This window comes from Polyodon spathula, chromosome 4 (genome assembly GCF_017654505.1).
Source record: "Polyodon spathula isolate WHYD16114869_AA chromosome 4, ASM1765450v1, whole genome shotgun sequence".
NCBI lineage: Eukaryota > Metazoa > Chordata > Actinopteri > Acipenseriformes > Polyodontidae > Polyodon > Polyodon spathula.
Window position 1 is genome coordinate 64,599,480 of NC_054537.1, and position 16,460 is coordinate 64,615,939.

At 38.1% G+C, this 16,460-nt stretch overlaps 1 protein-coding gene across 2 annotated transcripts; it reads left to right on the forward strand.

Moving 5' to 3' along the window:
- The first annotated feature begins 4,156 nt into the window (after window positions 1-4,156).
- Window positions 4,157-14,587, forward strand: exosc7 (exosome component 7). Of its 2 annotated transcripts, none has more exons than XM_041248379.1 (8): window positions 4,157-4,258; window positions 4,529-4,630; window positions 5,274-5,368; window positions 10,032-10,197; window positions 10,678-10,748; window positions 12,664-12,787; window positions 13,212-13,367; window positions 14,186-14,587. In XM_041248379.1, the coding sequence occupies exons 1-8, from the start codon at window positions 4,202-4,204 to the stop codon at window positions 14,288-14,290; spliced, it is 876 nt and encodes a 291-aa protein (XP_041104313.1). In that variant the 5' UTR covers window positions 4,157-4,201; the 3' UTR covers window positions 14,291-14,587. The 2 variants fall into 2 exon arrangements, with proteins under 2 accessions (XP_041104313.1, XP_041104315.1); XM_041248381.1 differs by lacking the exon at window positions 4,157-4,258 and adding an exon at window positions 4,327-4,442.
- The last annotated feature ends 1,873 nt before the right edge of the window (window positions 14,588-16,460 follow it).

The following is a 16,460-nucleotide window of genomic DNA, read 5'->3' on the forward strand; positions in this document are numbered from 1 at the left end:
CAGCCGCTGCCATGGCAAATTCCGACCTCCTGCCAAATTTCCGACATCTCCCTCCCCAATAAAGTATATAACAAACGTTATTATTACTCGTCAAAACAAACAACACTGTTGGGATGTGTGTGTGTGTGTGCGACAAAATTAGTTCAAATGTATTCAAATTAATTCATGTTTTTTCAATATAATATTACTCTGTTCACTGTGAATCGCGAAACAAGATCGCCACGTGACTCGTTTGGGACTACAGGGGGCGAAACTTGCTATGACACCTGGCTGCCAGACAACGATAATCAAACGAAACTTTTATTTTTATTTTTTATTTTTAATATTGAAACACATATAGCAATGCATATTTGCTAAGTAGATTCAACAGGTGGTTTGTGTGTCGGTGGGCATTTGACATAACCTGTACATACTGCAGCGGTCTCGGTTCCAGCAGGCAGGGGCCCTCACACAGGGCGAGGCAAGCCAATCCACACACAGCCAGCTCTTTTGTACAGGGGTATCGGCGCTATGGTTTAGTACGAGAGGCCCCGGGTTCTCGCCCACCGTCTGCCAGTGTGTGGATTGCCTCGCCTTGTGTGATGCGCCTGTCTGCATTAACCGCGATCGTTACATTACATTTAATATGACTTGACAATACTGAGACGTTATTGAAAGGCAAACAATATGGGTAATTTTCAATAACATGAAAAAGTACCCTCATAACCAGAAATCCACTGGTGTAAGGTCCGCTGAACGAGCTGGCCATTCACAAGGAAAGTGATGCAAAATGGTTTTGTCCCGAAAGTGCTCCTGCAAGACGTGTTTCACCTGGTTACCAATATGCGGAGGGGCCCATCATGATTGAAGACTGTAGTGTTAATTAGTCTCTGACCAGATAACACAGTTGTGCGTGTCACACTTCCAGACAGGGTGAAGTGTGTTTCATCCGTCCACAGGTTATTAGCAGGCCACTGGTCATCCAATTCAAGTCATGCCAAGAACTGCAATGTAAAATCAACATGTCTGATGAAATCTGTCTCCTCCAATGCCTGAACATGATGCAGCTTGTACAGAAATGTCACAAGTGACTAATTAGTTGGGGTTGTGCACATTGTGTTTTGCTTTTGTATCATACGAATTTGGTTTCATTTCCAGTTGTTATGTGTCACACTTTATTTCTGTTCATTACCCACATCGAGGTACTTGTGTTGCTTATTTTATATTTTTTGTGTTATGTATTTATTTTAGGTATGTGTTATTATTTGTAATATAGCACAGGTGACAGAAAGAGAAATTAGTCCCATTCCATAATTTTAAATGTAGCTAGGTGTTTTCCATTATCACCAATTAACTATCACTGACAGTCTATTATAAAAAGGGAACCAAAAGTACAGGGGGGGAGTGTATGGTTCCAGGGGGAATTGACCGACCGACCGACCGACCGACCGACCGACCGACCGGACGGACGGACGGACGGACGGACGGACGGACGGACGGACGGATGGACGTTGAGTGTTTGGAACTTTAAAGGGAATACAGAAAGACAGACACGGCAGCCTGATGGAAGGAAGGACTGGTCAGAAAGTGATGAGTATTTATTCTTGAATTCTACTGTTGAAGTGGCGCTTTTTGGATTAAAAGAGGACTACTAATATTACTCTGAGGACCATGTGGCATTTGACAAATGCTTTAGTGGTAAAGACACTTGGCAGAAATATTTAGATTACCAGTATTCATGGCAGTTGGACAAGGGGTTGTATTGGAACCCCCTCCATGACTGACTCCCTGGAAGAGCAAACAGGCACCAGCCAAGGGAGGGACAGCCAGCTTCCTGTACACACACGACATGCAAGTTAAGTACCAGTGGCTGGGTTGGAAAACCAAACCAGAGTAAGGAGGGCCAGAGTAGGGTGTACATGCTGCATGACTAAGGACACGGAGGGAATGTGGAGATCAAGTGCTGTTTGTGCTTCCGTTGCAGGATCCTGTTGTGGTGCTGGAGAGGGGGGACCGGGCCTGAAGGGAGCTAAATACAAGCCTTCCACTGGGATAAACCAATGGATTAGGAGATTCTTGTTTCAGTCACCTTCAACTTTATCTTTCCTTATTGGTGTTTTCTACCGGGACAGTGTTTGGCGAGTTGGATTAAGTACAGGACCTATAAAGTTTTCTAGGCCTTTTGAATATACTGGAACTATCATTTCCCCAAACTGCTGCTTATATTGTTTGGGACTGTTGTAATAATATTGTGTGGAGTGGAATAATTGTAACACTATTAGCCCTCTGAAGTCACAAGCAGCCTGTAAAAATATTACTTGGCACACAGTTTTAGGTGTTTTAAGAATAGGTTTTGTATGGAGATATTGTTCAGGGTGGTTGAAATGGGGGAGTTTACAAATTGTCTGATAAAATAAGTTATATTTTATTTGTCTAAATATCCTGTAATAAAGAAATCATTCTTTTACTTGGTTGTTAGTGTACACTCATTGGGGAAGTCTGGGTGGTCAGTTTGAAATCCAAAACAACCTGTGGGTAAAGGGTTATAAAAATAATTATAAAAACATCTACTTGGAATTAACAGTATAGAGGACCCGGACAAACATCCGCAGAGTTGAACGAAGAGCCTTAGAAACCGCTGAATTGGGCAATCCAGGCGGTGTGCGATAGCTTGTGTGCTTGTGCTGGGTTGTTCTGCTACAGCATGACTGATCTCTGCGACAACTGCAGCTGGTGTTGGTGGTCAACCGCTACAAGGCTTATAAGTGCAACCTGTTAACTCAATTTTTTGTTATTAACTTGTGAACAGCAACTCTTGAACATGGCCCGTTGTAGATATTATGCACGATACGGTATTGCATGAAAGCTGCCTCGGCATTTCTTCCTTTGCTGGGGGGGTGGGGGGAACCCAGTTCACCTCTCTGCCCACTTGTCCGCTTGATTGAGCTACCTTGAGTGACAGGAGTATTTATAGCCACAGTACTGTAGTATGGAAATACACAGCAGTAACCACAGTGGCACCCCCTAGTGACAAAAACTAAACTGTGGCATTTTCGTCCCCATGGTTCCCTTAAAAGCCTTGTACAACTTCACCTTCCTAGGCCGTACATTTTGTGAGATATGGCGCATTGATGTGGTAAACCTACTTTCTAATGAACCTGTATATACATAGATGCCAAGGGATGACAATCCCAAATAGAGAGACTTCCAGATCCAAACAGTGAGACTTTACAGTTGATGTTGTTGCTTAAGGCAGGGCCTCTCAACTCTGGTCCTGGGGATACCCAATGGTCCAAGTTTTTAATCCAACCAACAGTTTATTTTAGAATGTACACTGTTTAATATTGCATATGAAACACTTAAGTGTTCTAATTCATACTAAAATTTAGTACATGTGAGTTATACATGCAATGGAAACCAGTGTGTGTGTGTTCATATATATATGAATTAGAACATTTAAGTGTTTCATATGCAATATTAAACAGTGTACATTCTAAAATAAACTGCTATACACAAACAATTAGTTGGTGGTTGGATCAAAAAATGTGGATAGTTGGAGATCCCTAAGGACCGGAGTTGATAACCTCTGGTGGCACAGTTCGTGCATAGAATAAACTGTTTTGATATAAATCAAACAATATGTTTATTTTATATATAAGCATTCAAAACACTTTAGAGTTCAAAGTCAAATTATTTGCTCAGATTACGTCATACTACGTTTACAGCACGTTCTACAATAAGCAATCAGATTTCAAAATAAATCAAATAAATACACCAAAACAATAAATTAATGTAAAATAAATTAATTTAATTGAAGCTAACAAACCATAGCTAAATTACTCAAATTCCACACAAGTTTCTATCATTTTCCATGAACGCAGAAGAACTTAACATTTTTAAGCATTTTGATTATATATACGCGGCATCATTGGTTAGAGCAGGTATTGGGGACGTCTCCTTGGTTACCAAAGCCCCATGCCGGGTGTATTCTGTGTCTTGCAGCGCCTGAGTAAAAATATTTTAAATCTTTATACACTTTTTTCTTTTCAACTCATAATACGTGAGATAAAATGAGGAATGCGTGAGAGTGATTATTCAGGAGTAATTCGCATTACTTTATGACAGATGTATTTTGCAAGGCGTATTGTTGCGGTTCAACACGTTGCGCAACCCCCAATGTGTTCTGTCGATTTTTGATGAGGTAGTACAGTGTGTTTCAACGATGGCTGCAGTTCAATTGAGCGAAGCAGAGAAAGTGTACATCATACACGGTGTGCAGGTAAAAGTTTGGGATGTATCTGCGATTTGGGTACGTCAGGGGATGGGAGGAATTGAATTATTAATCAGCGGTGTTACAAGCAGATTGAAAAACTTAGAAAGGTGAAAATTGTCCACTCGCATGAGTCAGATTCACCGGCTGCAAAGTAGGACATATAATTTAATCCTACATTATAATTATGATGGTAGGTGGATTGGTTTCTTTATGTAGTCCGCTAGTCGATATTACTATATACGTTTGTTGTTTGTAAAGTGTTGTACATTTGTTTAGGATGACTTGCGGGTAGATGGACGTGGGTGCGACGATTACCGACATATGGAGATTGAAACTGACGTGGTGTCAAACACAAGTGGTTCTGCCAGAGTAAAACTGGTAAGTTTTTTTTCAGGGAGCTACGGAGTTAGAAAATCTTTAGCATTGTGTTGTGTATGTGTTTAATCATTCTGTGACTCCTACCAGAAAGCAGACCTTATTAACAGACCAGTTTGTTTGAACTGTTTTATCTTGAACCCTGCTTGCCTAGAAGTGATTCTTAATCCTAAAGATATTCCCCATATGACTACTTACAATAGGATTATAAGAATGAATTTATTAAGGGTGGCTCAGGTAGGAAGACGTAAACGTGTGTTCCTTGCTAATAATAAGGAATTTGTAATTTCCTGTGCTGTGGTGTGTTCCTTGCTAATAATATGAAATTCCGTCATTCTTTATCAGATCAGAAGTTCTATGACAACACTGTAACATGTCACAACACTGCCATTAAAAAAGGGTCATTTTTAATGTTTCCTGGTACCTAATCCTTACCTGAAGATTTACTAACAGTAATTGGATAATGCAACCTACAGCATAAGAAGTGATTAGGTGCTATTATGAAGTCTGCCCTCAGGTCTTGGTTTTTGTATGGAGTTAAAAGTATTAACTGTGGTTAACTTTAAGTCTGTTTAAGATTAAAAAAATAATAATAATTAAATCAAGCCACCCCACCCCACCCCACCCCACACTGGCTTTTTCACAGGGACACACTGACATTCTAGTAGGAGTGAAAGCAGAAATGAGCAGACCCAAGCTGGAGAAACCTAATGAAGGGTGTCTGGAGTTTTTTGTAGACTGGTAAGTAAAGTTAGAATTTCCAATATAATGATTTAAATTTTATAAAACTGGTATGAACAATACTGACCTTCCTGCAACTAAGTGGTTTCTTTTTTATTTATACACAATTGTACATTTCTCCCCTCCTCCTGTTATTTCTCACTTTCCATGACAAATCACCAAAAAAATATTGGATTGCAAAAAACCCCCAAAAAAACAAATATACGTTTTTAGCGTTTATCGGGTTAAGGGGTCAGTTATGGTTGATTTTGGACCCACAAACATTTAATCGATCTTTAACTCAAACTATTTGAGCTAGACTTGGGTGTCTTTTTAATTGGAAATTTCGTGAGAAATCTCCAAAGTCTCCAAATTCTTTAGAGAGGTTTTCAGTCATCCTAATCCAAATTGTAGCTGCATATGTGCGCAAAACAAAACCCCCTTTCCTGTATGCCCAGTGTCTTTTTCTTTTGCTTTCATCTGAGCCATCCCAAGAGATTATCACAACTGTATCTGAAAGGAAGGGAAGAGGATTGAAGCCAGTCCTGGTAAATGGGTTGTGACTAGGTTTTCAGCAGTGAACATGATCTCTTTTTCAGAGACAGGAGAAGCTTATGCTGTGGAAGACAGTCTTGCAGAATGAAAACATATCCTCTGGTTTTGTGTGGTCAGCATAGCTATCACTGATGTAAATGCATTTTTGCAGCAGTTTTTCCTTCTGTTAGAAAAAGTTTGGATTGGGAGTAGTGCACAGCTAATGTTAAATGTATCATGGTCAGTGCTGAAAACCCAAGACAAAGATGCAAATTAGAATTGACCATTACAGTGTGTAGATTACAAAATAATTCATTTCCATTCATTATATACTGTAGGTCTGAAATAAGCAATTTTGAAAGAAACGTGTTGTTTTAAAAGCATGGTATCTTGTACTACTCTTGGTTAAAGAAATCTCTGTTGGCAAGCCCTTCTTTCAGATAGTATTGCACTTGCTTGGTCATTTATCCCGAAGTTGAAAGTGTCCCCACAACTTCAGCTGCTTCTTTCCTGTCTTTAACCAACAATATTTGACCCAGAAGACACTGCTGATGTGAAATGACAAAGGAAGTGTAAGTGTTACAGATTTCTGAGAAAAAGGCATGGAACCTGAGAATGTATTTTTTACTTTAAAACATACTTGCTATTGCAGCATCTTTTTTCCTTCTTCAAAACTGAACATTTGAGACTTGGGTAGCTAATGAAAGAGAAGCAGGTATGATTTTATGTAACTATTTTGTTAACTACAATCACTTTAGGCATGCACAATATCTACACCCGATTCATCCCTAATTTTCACATCCAGATTAAAGTCTCTTGTCTCTAAAGGTGGATCTGCACTGGAAGCAAGCAAATTTTGTATCTGCATCGAATGTTTTAGCAGAAGCTGTCACGTGACGGCGTCCTTATCCCTCTCGCTGTTCTCCCACCCAATCCTACACAAGACAGAGGCGAACCATTCACAACACCACTCATGCAGCACATAGATTACAGAACAAGCAAGCAAAAGCAACACACAACAAAGAGAGAACGAAGTTGCCACACACCCAGGGGAGAGAGAGGTCCTGCTGACAGAGGAAGAGGTAAAACACACGCAATCACGCTCACAGTAATACAACACAATACTACTCTGGTGCCCACAAAACAGTACACAAACAACTATTTACATAATTACCCCTTCTCGTCCAGCATCTCCCACAGTTCCAACAGTCCATTCTGCATTAAAACTGGGCTTATCCTGGGGTTGGGGAAGAGGCTGGGACTAACCCTGGGGCAGTGCCTGGAAATAGGACTGAAGCTGATCCTGGGTGTGGTTTTGTGAGTGGGTCGGGAACTAACTTTGCTTCTGATTGGTCCGTTTCACTGTAGTCACTCGCGACTGGTGCTAAAAATAGACACATGTCTATTCCTGTGGAGTTGTTCGCTTCACCCAGACTGGCCGCTCGCGCCTCTCGCTCATGGTGTAGACACACCAATACGTTCCAGTTACTTCTCAATGATTTGTTTGTGTCAATCGCTTCCTGTGTAGATCCACTGAGGTAAGAAGATATTTTCTTACAGGAGAGGAAGTTTAGCTTCTTGCGTCTACCTCTCTGAATAGTTTGGAGACTTTTTGATTTATTTATCGAATCCAGGCATCCAGTGAGTAAATGGGGCAGTTCCTCTGGCTGGGGAATGATGAGAAATGCTGGATCCCCCTTGAGAACGTGCTCTACAGTGTTCATTGAAGTCTTACTTCAGCTTCCACAAGAGAATACAACCTGTGGGTTTGAAATCAGTGTTTCAGAAAGACTGAAACAGTGTTTATATTTTTCATGGCAAACAAAATATTCCCTTCGTATATGTGAAGCCGAGATTGACATTTCTGTATCATTTTTCAGATTATATTTATTTTTATACTAAAGGCTAAAAATTTTACTTATTTGTTTTTTGAAAGTGTTCTTAATGTCATTTTAGGATTCCTCATGCAATCATGAAAAAAGACACCTAACACAAGTCTCTAGCTCAGGTAGTTTCAGAATTAAAGATCGATTCAAGGTTGTGTGTCCAAAATCAACCAGATTTGCCCGATCAGGCTGAAAATGTAAATGTTTGGGATTTTTTTTGCCATGAAGAACCCTGAGAACCGAGTTTTGTGGAAATCGGAGGGAGTAGGGTGTTACCTGTTGGGATTTGTCACTGAATGACCCTGTTTTCAGGCCACGCACTTTTATTTATATTTTTCAACACGGCTGCATCTTACCATACGAGTTGGGAATCAACTAATGGGTCATGTTCCAGCCATCGGTTGAGTAAGTCTTCCAGAGAAGAATACTTTTATTTGTAAAACTAATGGATTCCCATTGTGCATGTGGAGTCAGCCATCAGCCTGGTCCAAATGTTTGGTTTGAAATGGGAGTTAAATCAAAGGCACATTCAGCATGTCTCCCACACCTGTGTATTTAAGTTTTTATATTTAGTAATGGATTGTAGCCACAACAGCTTCCCAGAAGCATTGAACTAAAATGTCAGTCATCTACAGAGTGATGGGTAGAATAAGCTTGGATCCAAAATGAATGTGCATAAGTTGATTAGGATGTTTACGCCTTGGAGGTAAGAGTGAAAGCAGTTTAGTCTTTATTTAAATTATTGCAGGTTCCACTTTTGTTGTGCTGAGAATCTGTTTACTGTTAACACCTTGGTTTTGGATATAATATTTCAAATACAGCAGTATAGATAAACTGCTACATCCTGGTACCTTTGCAGATGGTCACATGATCTGGTTGCATCTAGCTCATTGTAATTTTAACTTGAAGTACAATGCATGAAGTCAGTGCTTACCTGGCAGACTTCATCTATAGTGTATTTGCATATACCAAATTCTAGTGTAAAAAAGCAAAGAACCAAAAGTACTTTTAACAGAAAGAAGGGGTGGGCATTGGTGCTAATGTTACTAGTTATAATAAATGGTAATCTGGATTTTAAAACCTTTATCAAACCTTTAAACCCCTTCCCAAACCACAAAGGCACTTTTGCCACTTTTTCACTTCTGTGAACGCAGCCATTGTCGGCGACCAACGGGCAACAGGAAGATGAGATTGTTACTTAAACAACAAACAAATAGATACAAATACAAACTTTGTTGTCAAATATAATTTTTCACACTTCTACAAATGTAACCTGTGATCTCATTTTGATATGTATCAGTATGAGCAAATGTTCAGTTTGTGGGTACCTCTATCTAGAATTAAATAAGTCATTATAGTAAAGTCGTTAAGAAAATAAAAGGTTTCCTTCCCGGTGCAAATAGTCTTTTGTTTAAAGTAACATGCTTTTAGACTGAACGCTTGTTTAATTATATTTAGAACAGCACTAATAATGATACAATTCCAAAAATAAAACCGCAAACTTGTGGAAGTTTAAAACTTCTTTTCAAAGTTTATCTTTATAAGTGCCATGATGTGAATAGGGCTATCACTCAGGCATCCCCTTAATTTTTGTCTAGATCGGAAACAATGGAAAGTCACAGATGTTTATTTTTAGTTATTAAATAAATGAGTTTTGCTTAAAGTAGACAGGTTTTTGTTTACTATTCCTATAAGAGTCATACTGATGTGTAAATGTACACAATACCACCTGTTCCTTTAAGTTTTCAATGCCTTGCTCCATTTCTGATGGCAAAATGCAATCTTAATTGGCACAGAACGACCACCTTGAAGTAGAAACACAAGTGACACAATGACAGGCTTGTTGCTGATTTTAACACATCCGCGGGGAAATGTCTTCATGTGTGTTCGATAATGTCGTCAGGGTTACAGTTCAGGGGCTATGCGTGCACATAGGGGGACAGAGCCAGCCTAGGTGTGTGCTTAAGTGTAAACAGGTGTCTCAAATTTATAATAATCTTTTAATTTGATTGAACCTAAGACGGTTCCGAGTTGTAAATTGCACCATTTCTGCCCTAATCCCCTTCATAGAAGTAAAAAAAAAATAATAGTCAAACAGTGACACCTGTTGAGGTACCACAGGGCAGCTGTAACTGACGTGTCCACCACAGCTGCTTGTGGTTTAGCAGTCAAGCACTGGTTAAACCACAGATGGCTGCCCCCCTCCTCTTTCTATGCATTACCTTTTTTTTTTTTTTTCTTTTGTAACATTATCTTCTGTCCAGTTCTGCAAATGCAACTCCAGAATTTGAAGGTCGAGGAGGGGAGGACCTTGGCACAGAGATTGCTAACACATTGTACAGAGTCTTCGATAATGGCCGCAACATAGACCTCAAGTCCCTCTGCATTTGTCCCATGGAACACTGCTGGACCTTGTATGTAGATGTATTGGTAAGTGCCTGTGTATAAAGTGAATACCGCTAATAACCCTAAGGCTATAGAAAGTCACTTTTAAACATTTTTGTTAGTGCCACCATACATCCATTAGATTATTACTTTTTAAAATTTATTTATTTTTATTCTATAATGTATCAGATTTACTAACTAATATCCTCTCTCAGTGACACAGGATGCTTTAAAAAATTCTGACGAGAGGTGGTTTTAGAAATGACCACTAGGGATGTGTCAACAACAAGTTAGTAAATGGATCATCTTGATACAAAATCGTATCTGCAGAAAGGGCAGCGATTTAAAGTTGAGCATGTTGAGGTGTCATTTCTAAAAAAAAAAAAAAAAAAAAAAACTTGCTAGTCCATTTTTACTAGGAAAATAACAGTACTGCAAAAAAAAAAAATCTGTATTTTAGGAAGCTGAGATACCAATAACGGTAAGTAGAAGTCTTGTTAACATTTCTGTTTTTTTGGTTCGTAGCTGTTGCAATGTGATGGAAACCTTTTTGATGCAATCTCAGTTGCAATCAAGGCTGCGCTTTTTAATACAAGGTAAGAGAATGCACTCGTTCAACTTGAAGGAAGTTTGCTCCTCAACAGGTTATGTCCAGACATTTTTCTGCACCTAACAGTGTCATGAATATTTAATAACACAAGTACGTTTTAGAATGCAGGTCATGGGTACTTGCAGTACTTATTCATTATGTCAGCATTTTATATTTATCCAAACAGAAGTTTTATTTTAAAACTATAACAATGCACCTACAACCGGAGGAAGTAACTCTGACTGGTGCATTTTTATGTTGAACATTGTTTGAGTTTGATTGGAGGTTTTCCGCTTTTACTCAGTGCTAATGATGTGATCAGTGCAGATCAGGGGGAAAAAAATGTTCTTGATGGAATTTTTTTTTTTTTTTTTTTTTTAACCTTTCATTTTTTTTAAAGCAATTAACACATTTCTGACAGTTGGTGATGGCTGACTTGGCCATTTGCTGTTTCATTTGTCAACAGACATGTGCTGTGAATTAGAGTTATGGTTCAGTCCTACAGTTCACATTGCAGAAAATGGAAAAGAAAAATGAAATGAAAGGAACGTGCCGGTGAAAAATGAAGATACATACATATTTCTTTTCTGTCTCGCTTGTGCAGCGAGGGTAGGGGGAGGGGGGGTGTTTTGATCGTGGACATTGTTGACAAAGCCTGTAGACCCCCACTCTCCTGGAATAATCCATACATTAGGCATGTGTAGCTCACCTTCAAACCGTTAACACCAGCTCTGCCTTTATATAAATGCTTTCCTGTTAAAAATATACTGATGGTATGCTTGCGTCTTGTACAACAATAACTAAGCCTGCATTTTATTGATCTGCATGACTACCTGCGTACCAGTTATGTGCATCCCTGATTATGGATCAAGAGGATGTAAGGAGTTGGAAAGCCATGTTCTCTGCAGAAAACATGCAGTCAGGATAAATACTCGTTGCAGTAACAAGTTGTACACAGACCCTTTTTTAAGTTAAAAAAAAAAAAAAAAATGTTTTATTAAGCTTTTATGACTTAAGCAGTTAGTGTTTGTATTTATAATTAGCACTTTTATTTTCTTACATTTTTTCCCATGGTAATATAAAATGAAGCAGAAAATGTCAACTTTGTGCTTAAAATAAACGTTCACAATATTAAATGCTTAGTATTGCAAATAAGCCCAAACTAGTGGATGATTAGCTCAAGTTCAAGAGGTCTTTCCTTGTGTGTGCCACACTGAAAGCATTTTATATGGCTTCTTTTGTAGGTTAAATGTTTATTATTATTATTATTGTTATTATTATTATTATTATTATTATTATTATTATTATTATTATTATTATTATTAAAGCTCAAAAAACAGGAGGGAAAGGAAGGTGCCACAAAAAATAGAAATGAACAAGAGCAATTGTAGGTGTACATAGTTCTTTTTTTACCTTTTTTGACAATTAAAAGGGAGTGCACAGGTAAGAAAATAGATTTCACTTGAAACTAAATCTATATTTTACCTTAACTTTATTTGACTGGATACTTGCATCAAGTTTCACAGAACCTATTTTACTGTCCAATTTATGTAATTTTGTTTGCAGTTGTTTGTATTATTCGGTATACATTCTAATTTCAGGTGTAATCTGAATCTTAACTTCATTCAATTTGGGTTCCTGAGCAAAAAATCCAACACGGCAGTGGATCCCAGATTCCTGCCACTTCTCCTCCCTTTCGTCTCTGATTGAGATGATTGCTGCTTTTCTTCGAGTCTGTGGAGAACAGCAATCCACACAATTCCAAGCAGCTCTCTTCAGTTGTTTCACTTGGACTGGTATATTAGCCCAGTCAACACCAAAGACCCTCACCTGTGGAGAGCTTGATCCGAATAATCGGTTTGTGTAGCACTACTGTATACAATGTAGACGATCACAAAAATAACTTGTGTTTTTCTTGGCAGGATCCCCAAAGTCCAGATGATTGAGGATGAGGAGGGTACAAAAGAAATTGAGCTGTCAGATGACCCGTATGACTGCATGAGACTCGACGTAGAAAACGTCCCCTGTATTGTGACTCTGTGCAAGGTACACCGTTGCTTTAGATGCATCTATACAAACAACGTTAGCGTTTTTAATCATATTTCAAAGGATTTCCAGCAAAAATACGTAATTGGCAAAAAAGGCTGAGTACACACTGTTGGTCTGTTTAAGCTTGGATGACCCTACTGTCTGATAATCCATAAGGCAAGACATGAGTAAGGCATTGGTATCTTGTAAAACCCCTTATTACCATTTACATAGACAGGCATTATGGCATCTAAATTTACAAGCTTGGTCACAGAGTCTACTAACAGTTGTTGACAATATTGTGTGTTGGTTACTTGCTTTTGCTGGTAGCTTTGTGCACTGAATTTTAAAGAAAGAACTGTAAACACAGAATAGGATAAGTTGTGAGCGGTCCTGCACTTTTTTTCAATTGCTGATTCCGTGCACTGCCATGTTTTAACAGATTGGCCACAGGCATGTCGTTGACGCTACACTTCAAGAAAAGGCTTGCTCCATGGCAAGTCTGCTTGTTGCAGTGACCAAGAAGGGAACCGTCACCTGTGTCAGAAAGGTTGGAGGAGGCAGTTTGGATCCGGAAAGCGTATTTGAAATGATAGAGGTAAAGTCGTCTACGTCTATGAAACTCCTTTTGAGACGGTGGCATGTAGGGGTGTAATACACAATGAATCGCGATATTTTCTTTACATGATCTATCGTAATAGAAGTAAGTATCTTTTGTATTGTGATGCAAGACTAAAAGCGCAGCATAGCTCACTGACATTCAAAATGCTCTGTCTTTAAATGATAATTTGATACTAATATGTGCCATGACATGTATCCTGATGCACATTGTTTCATGACCTGCATATCATGATATGTATGATATTGTAACATCAGTGCATCATTACACCAAAACAGTCAAGGCCAGACGATCTCTGGGACAGACTGGGGTCTGGTTTGGTTGAATCATAACTACAGTTGTGTATGCAAATAAGTGCATTGTCTTGCACTAACCCTGCATCTAATCTGGACCTGTATGTTACCTTCACAATCCCTTTTTAGGAAGCCAAAACTCACAACAGTATTGAAAGCAAGCATTGTAAGGTGCATTCAGTTACCTCTAGAGCTATTACAAATAAGACAATATATAACTTCTTGAACACCGCCCCCTCTCCCCCCCACAAGCACAACTTACTACTTAATACTGTATTTTTATTACATTCATCATGTGTGAAATTCAGTAAAAGTATGTGTAGAAAGCTTTTAGGATCTGTTGGTGCCCCTTTAAAAATAATAATATTTTTCTAAGAATATTGAGAACCGTTTTATATAGCTTAAACAAAAGGCTGTGTTTTCAATTAGTATTAGTATTAGTATTGTTACTTCTGTTCTTCCCCTGCTGATCCTCACTCTTCTTTGCTGTGTGCTCCCCCAAAGACAGGGAAACGGGTTGGCAAGGCGTTGCACACACCTCTACAGGAGATCCTGCAGAAAGAGGAGAGCCTGGGGAAGAAACGACACAAAGTTGGCTTCTTGGGATAATTTGCACTGGTTATTTGTGCAGTAAAAGGTCTTTGGTAATGCTTTTTTTTTTTTTTTTTTTTTTTTTCAAAAGAAGGATTCCAGTTGGTCTTTTTACTTTATCCCAGAGCTATCTAGCTGATGACTCTTGAGCCGTATATGGTAGAAGACAGAAACCAGTACATTCAAAATGCAAACACATTGATGTGTTTAAACATCTTTAATGAGCACAAACATGCTGTTTATCTCCCATTTTTACTCTCTTTGCTACTGTTCACTCAGATATTTTGTTTCATTAAACTTCACTTGTTTAACAAGTCTTATTTTTGTTTGTTGGATAAATATGAGATAATAATATAATCATCCCTGTTTTTTTTTTTGGTTTGTGTTTGAGTGACAAGGTGAACTTTAAAGGTCCAGGTGTTTTTTCAGGTATCTGGTGAAATTATCTTGTTTCTCCTACTGAACGTAAACTATGAAATTGTGCGCTTTACAGACTTGCAGTTAATTATATGGCTGTTGACATCGCGCATGTAAATAAACAGCGCGTGTGAAAATAAATTGGACCTGACGAGCACTGAATAAATGGACCGCTGAGGGTTTCATTTAATTTTCCTTGCCTGGTTATGAATGAATACTTTTGAATTAACATTTTTGGAGTTTTGCAAAACAATTGCTGAAATAAGTAATTGTAGACATCTATTTCTTGTAACTTTTTTTTTTCCCCCTCATCCACAAAAGCAAAACTTTTACTACAAAAGATTTTTCCTAAAATTATTTGTTTTTCAAGAAATTTCTTGGGATATGTAAACTTTTGAACTTTTGACTATGTGTGTGTGTGTGTGTCTATATATATATATATATATATATATATATATATATATATATATATATATATATATATATATATATATATATATATATATATATGAAATAATTTACACAGTGCCTTCCAGAAGTATTGGAACAGTGAAGTTTAAACTGGGATTTTCACTATGAACTCTAAAAATAATCTTTAAAAAAATAAATAAAAACATGACTGATAAGTACAACTTAAGTGTTATTTTTAATGAAGTCAATTCAATTCTACCCTCTTGGGTCAATTAAACAAATTCATTGTGTTGGAAAGTATTGGTACAATTGGCTGACAGGCGTCTCCTGTTGGTCAGGTGTTTGTTGTTGGGTAATTAGGCACTCATAAAATAGCTGTGAACACAAATGCAAATTGCTTGACTGTAAAGCAAAAATAACAGGTTAGACCTCGCTCTCCCAATATTTTTGGAGGGCACTGTGTGTATATATGTTACATACATACATACATAGGCCAAAAGTTTAGCATCATCCTATAGAATTAACAAATGTTGCTTCATATACTTTCATTAAACCTACTTAAACATAGATAATTTACCACTTTGACAAGTGCAGTCTCAGTGCTATGTTTAGTGTGAAATCCTGATTGAAATTTTTCTTCCAAGGAAGCTTTCCAATATAAGAGCTTCCCTACCCTAGTGACATTAACTTTTAAACAAAATACAAGATGACCAAGCTTGAGTCCATCCACACAGAGAAATGACGTTTGAGTCCTCCATGAATATGCTAGATCTGGGTTTCTTTCTGACTCAATTTATTTGGCTGCCCTCCCTATTATGAAATAATGGCAAATGCTACTGTCAGAAAAAGCCTTCATTAACTATTTTTTGAAAGGAGAAAAAAAAAAAAAATGTTAATGTTACAAAATGAGATGCAAAACACATTGACAGTGCTTAAAATAATTTGGAAGAAGTCTTTCAAAGTGTGTTACAGATTGAAGAAAACACTTTGAAAATATGGCCCTTAATTTCAAATCTGTTGTTTCCAACAAACAAATTAATGCTGGTTTTGTTACACAGGCATATTGTCGTCAAATATCAGAATGTGTAGTTGATTAAATGCTGGAGAGAAACCAGGGGACTGCATCATTTTCCAGCAGACAATGCAGTGTAATCTGTTATGTAAGGTCTGCCATGTTTCAATTGCAGGTCATCCAGTGGAGCAAATTGAAAACAGATGTGCTGCTGGAATATGCCCACCACTTCACAGTCTGTTTACTTACAAATGTAAATACATAACTGACAGAGATCGGATGATTCTTGGTGTTAGATCTCCCTCCCAACCTGCGAGGCAGCTGCATATAGGGAACAGTATACCCTGG

Coding starts and splice junctions, on each gene's coding strand:
- exosc7 (XM_041248379.1), top strand. CDS start 4,202: ATGGCTGCAGTTCAATTGAGCGAAGCAGAGAAAGTGTACATCATACAC. Junction 4,631..5,273: donor GTTCTGCCAGAGTAAAACTG/GTAAGTTTTTTT, acceptor GCTTTTTCACAG/GGACACACTGACATTCTAGT. Junction 10,198..10,677: donor CCTTGTATGTAGATGTATTG/GTAAGTGCCTGT, acceptor TTTGGTTCGTAG/CTGTTGCAATGTGATGGAAA.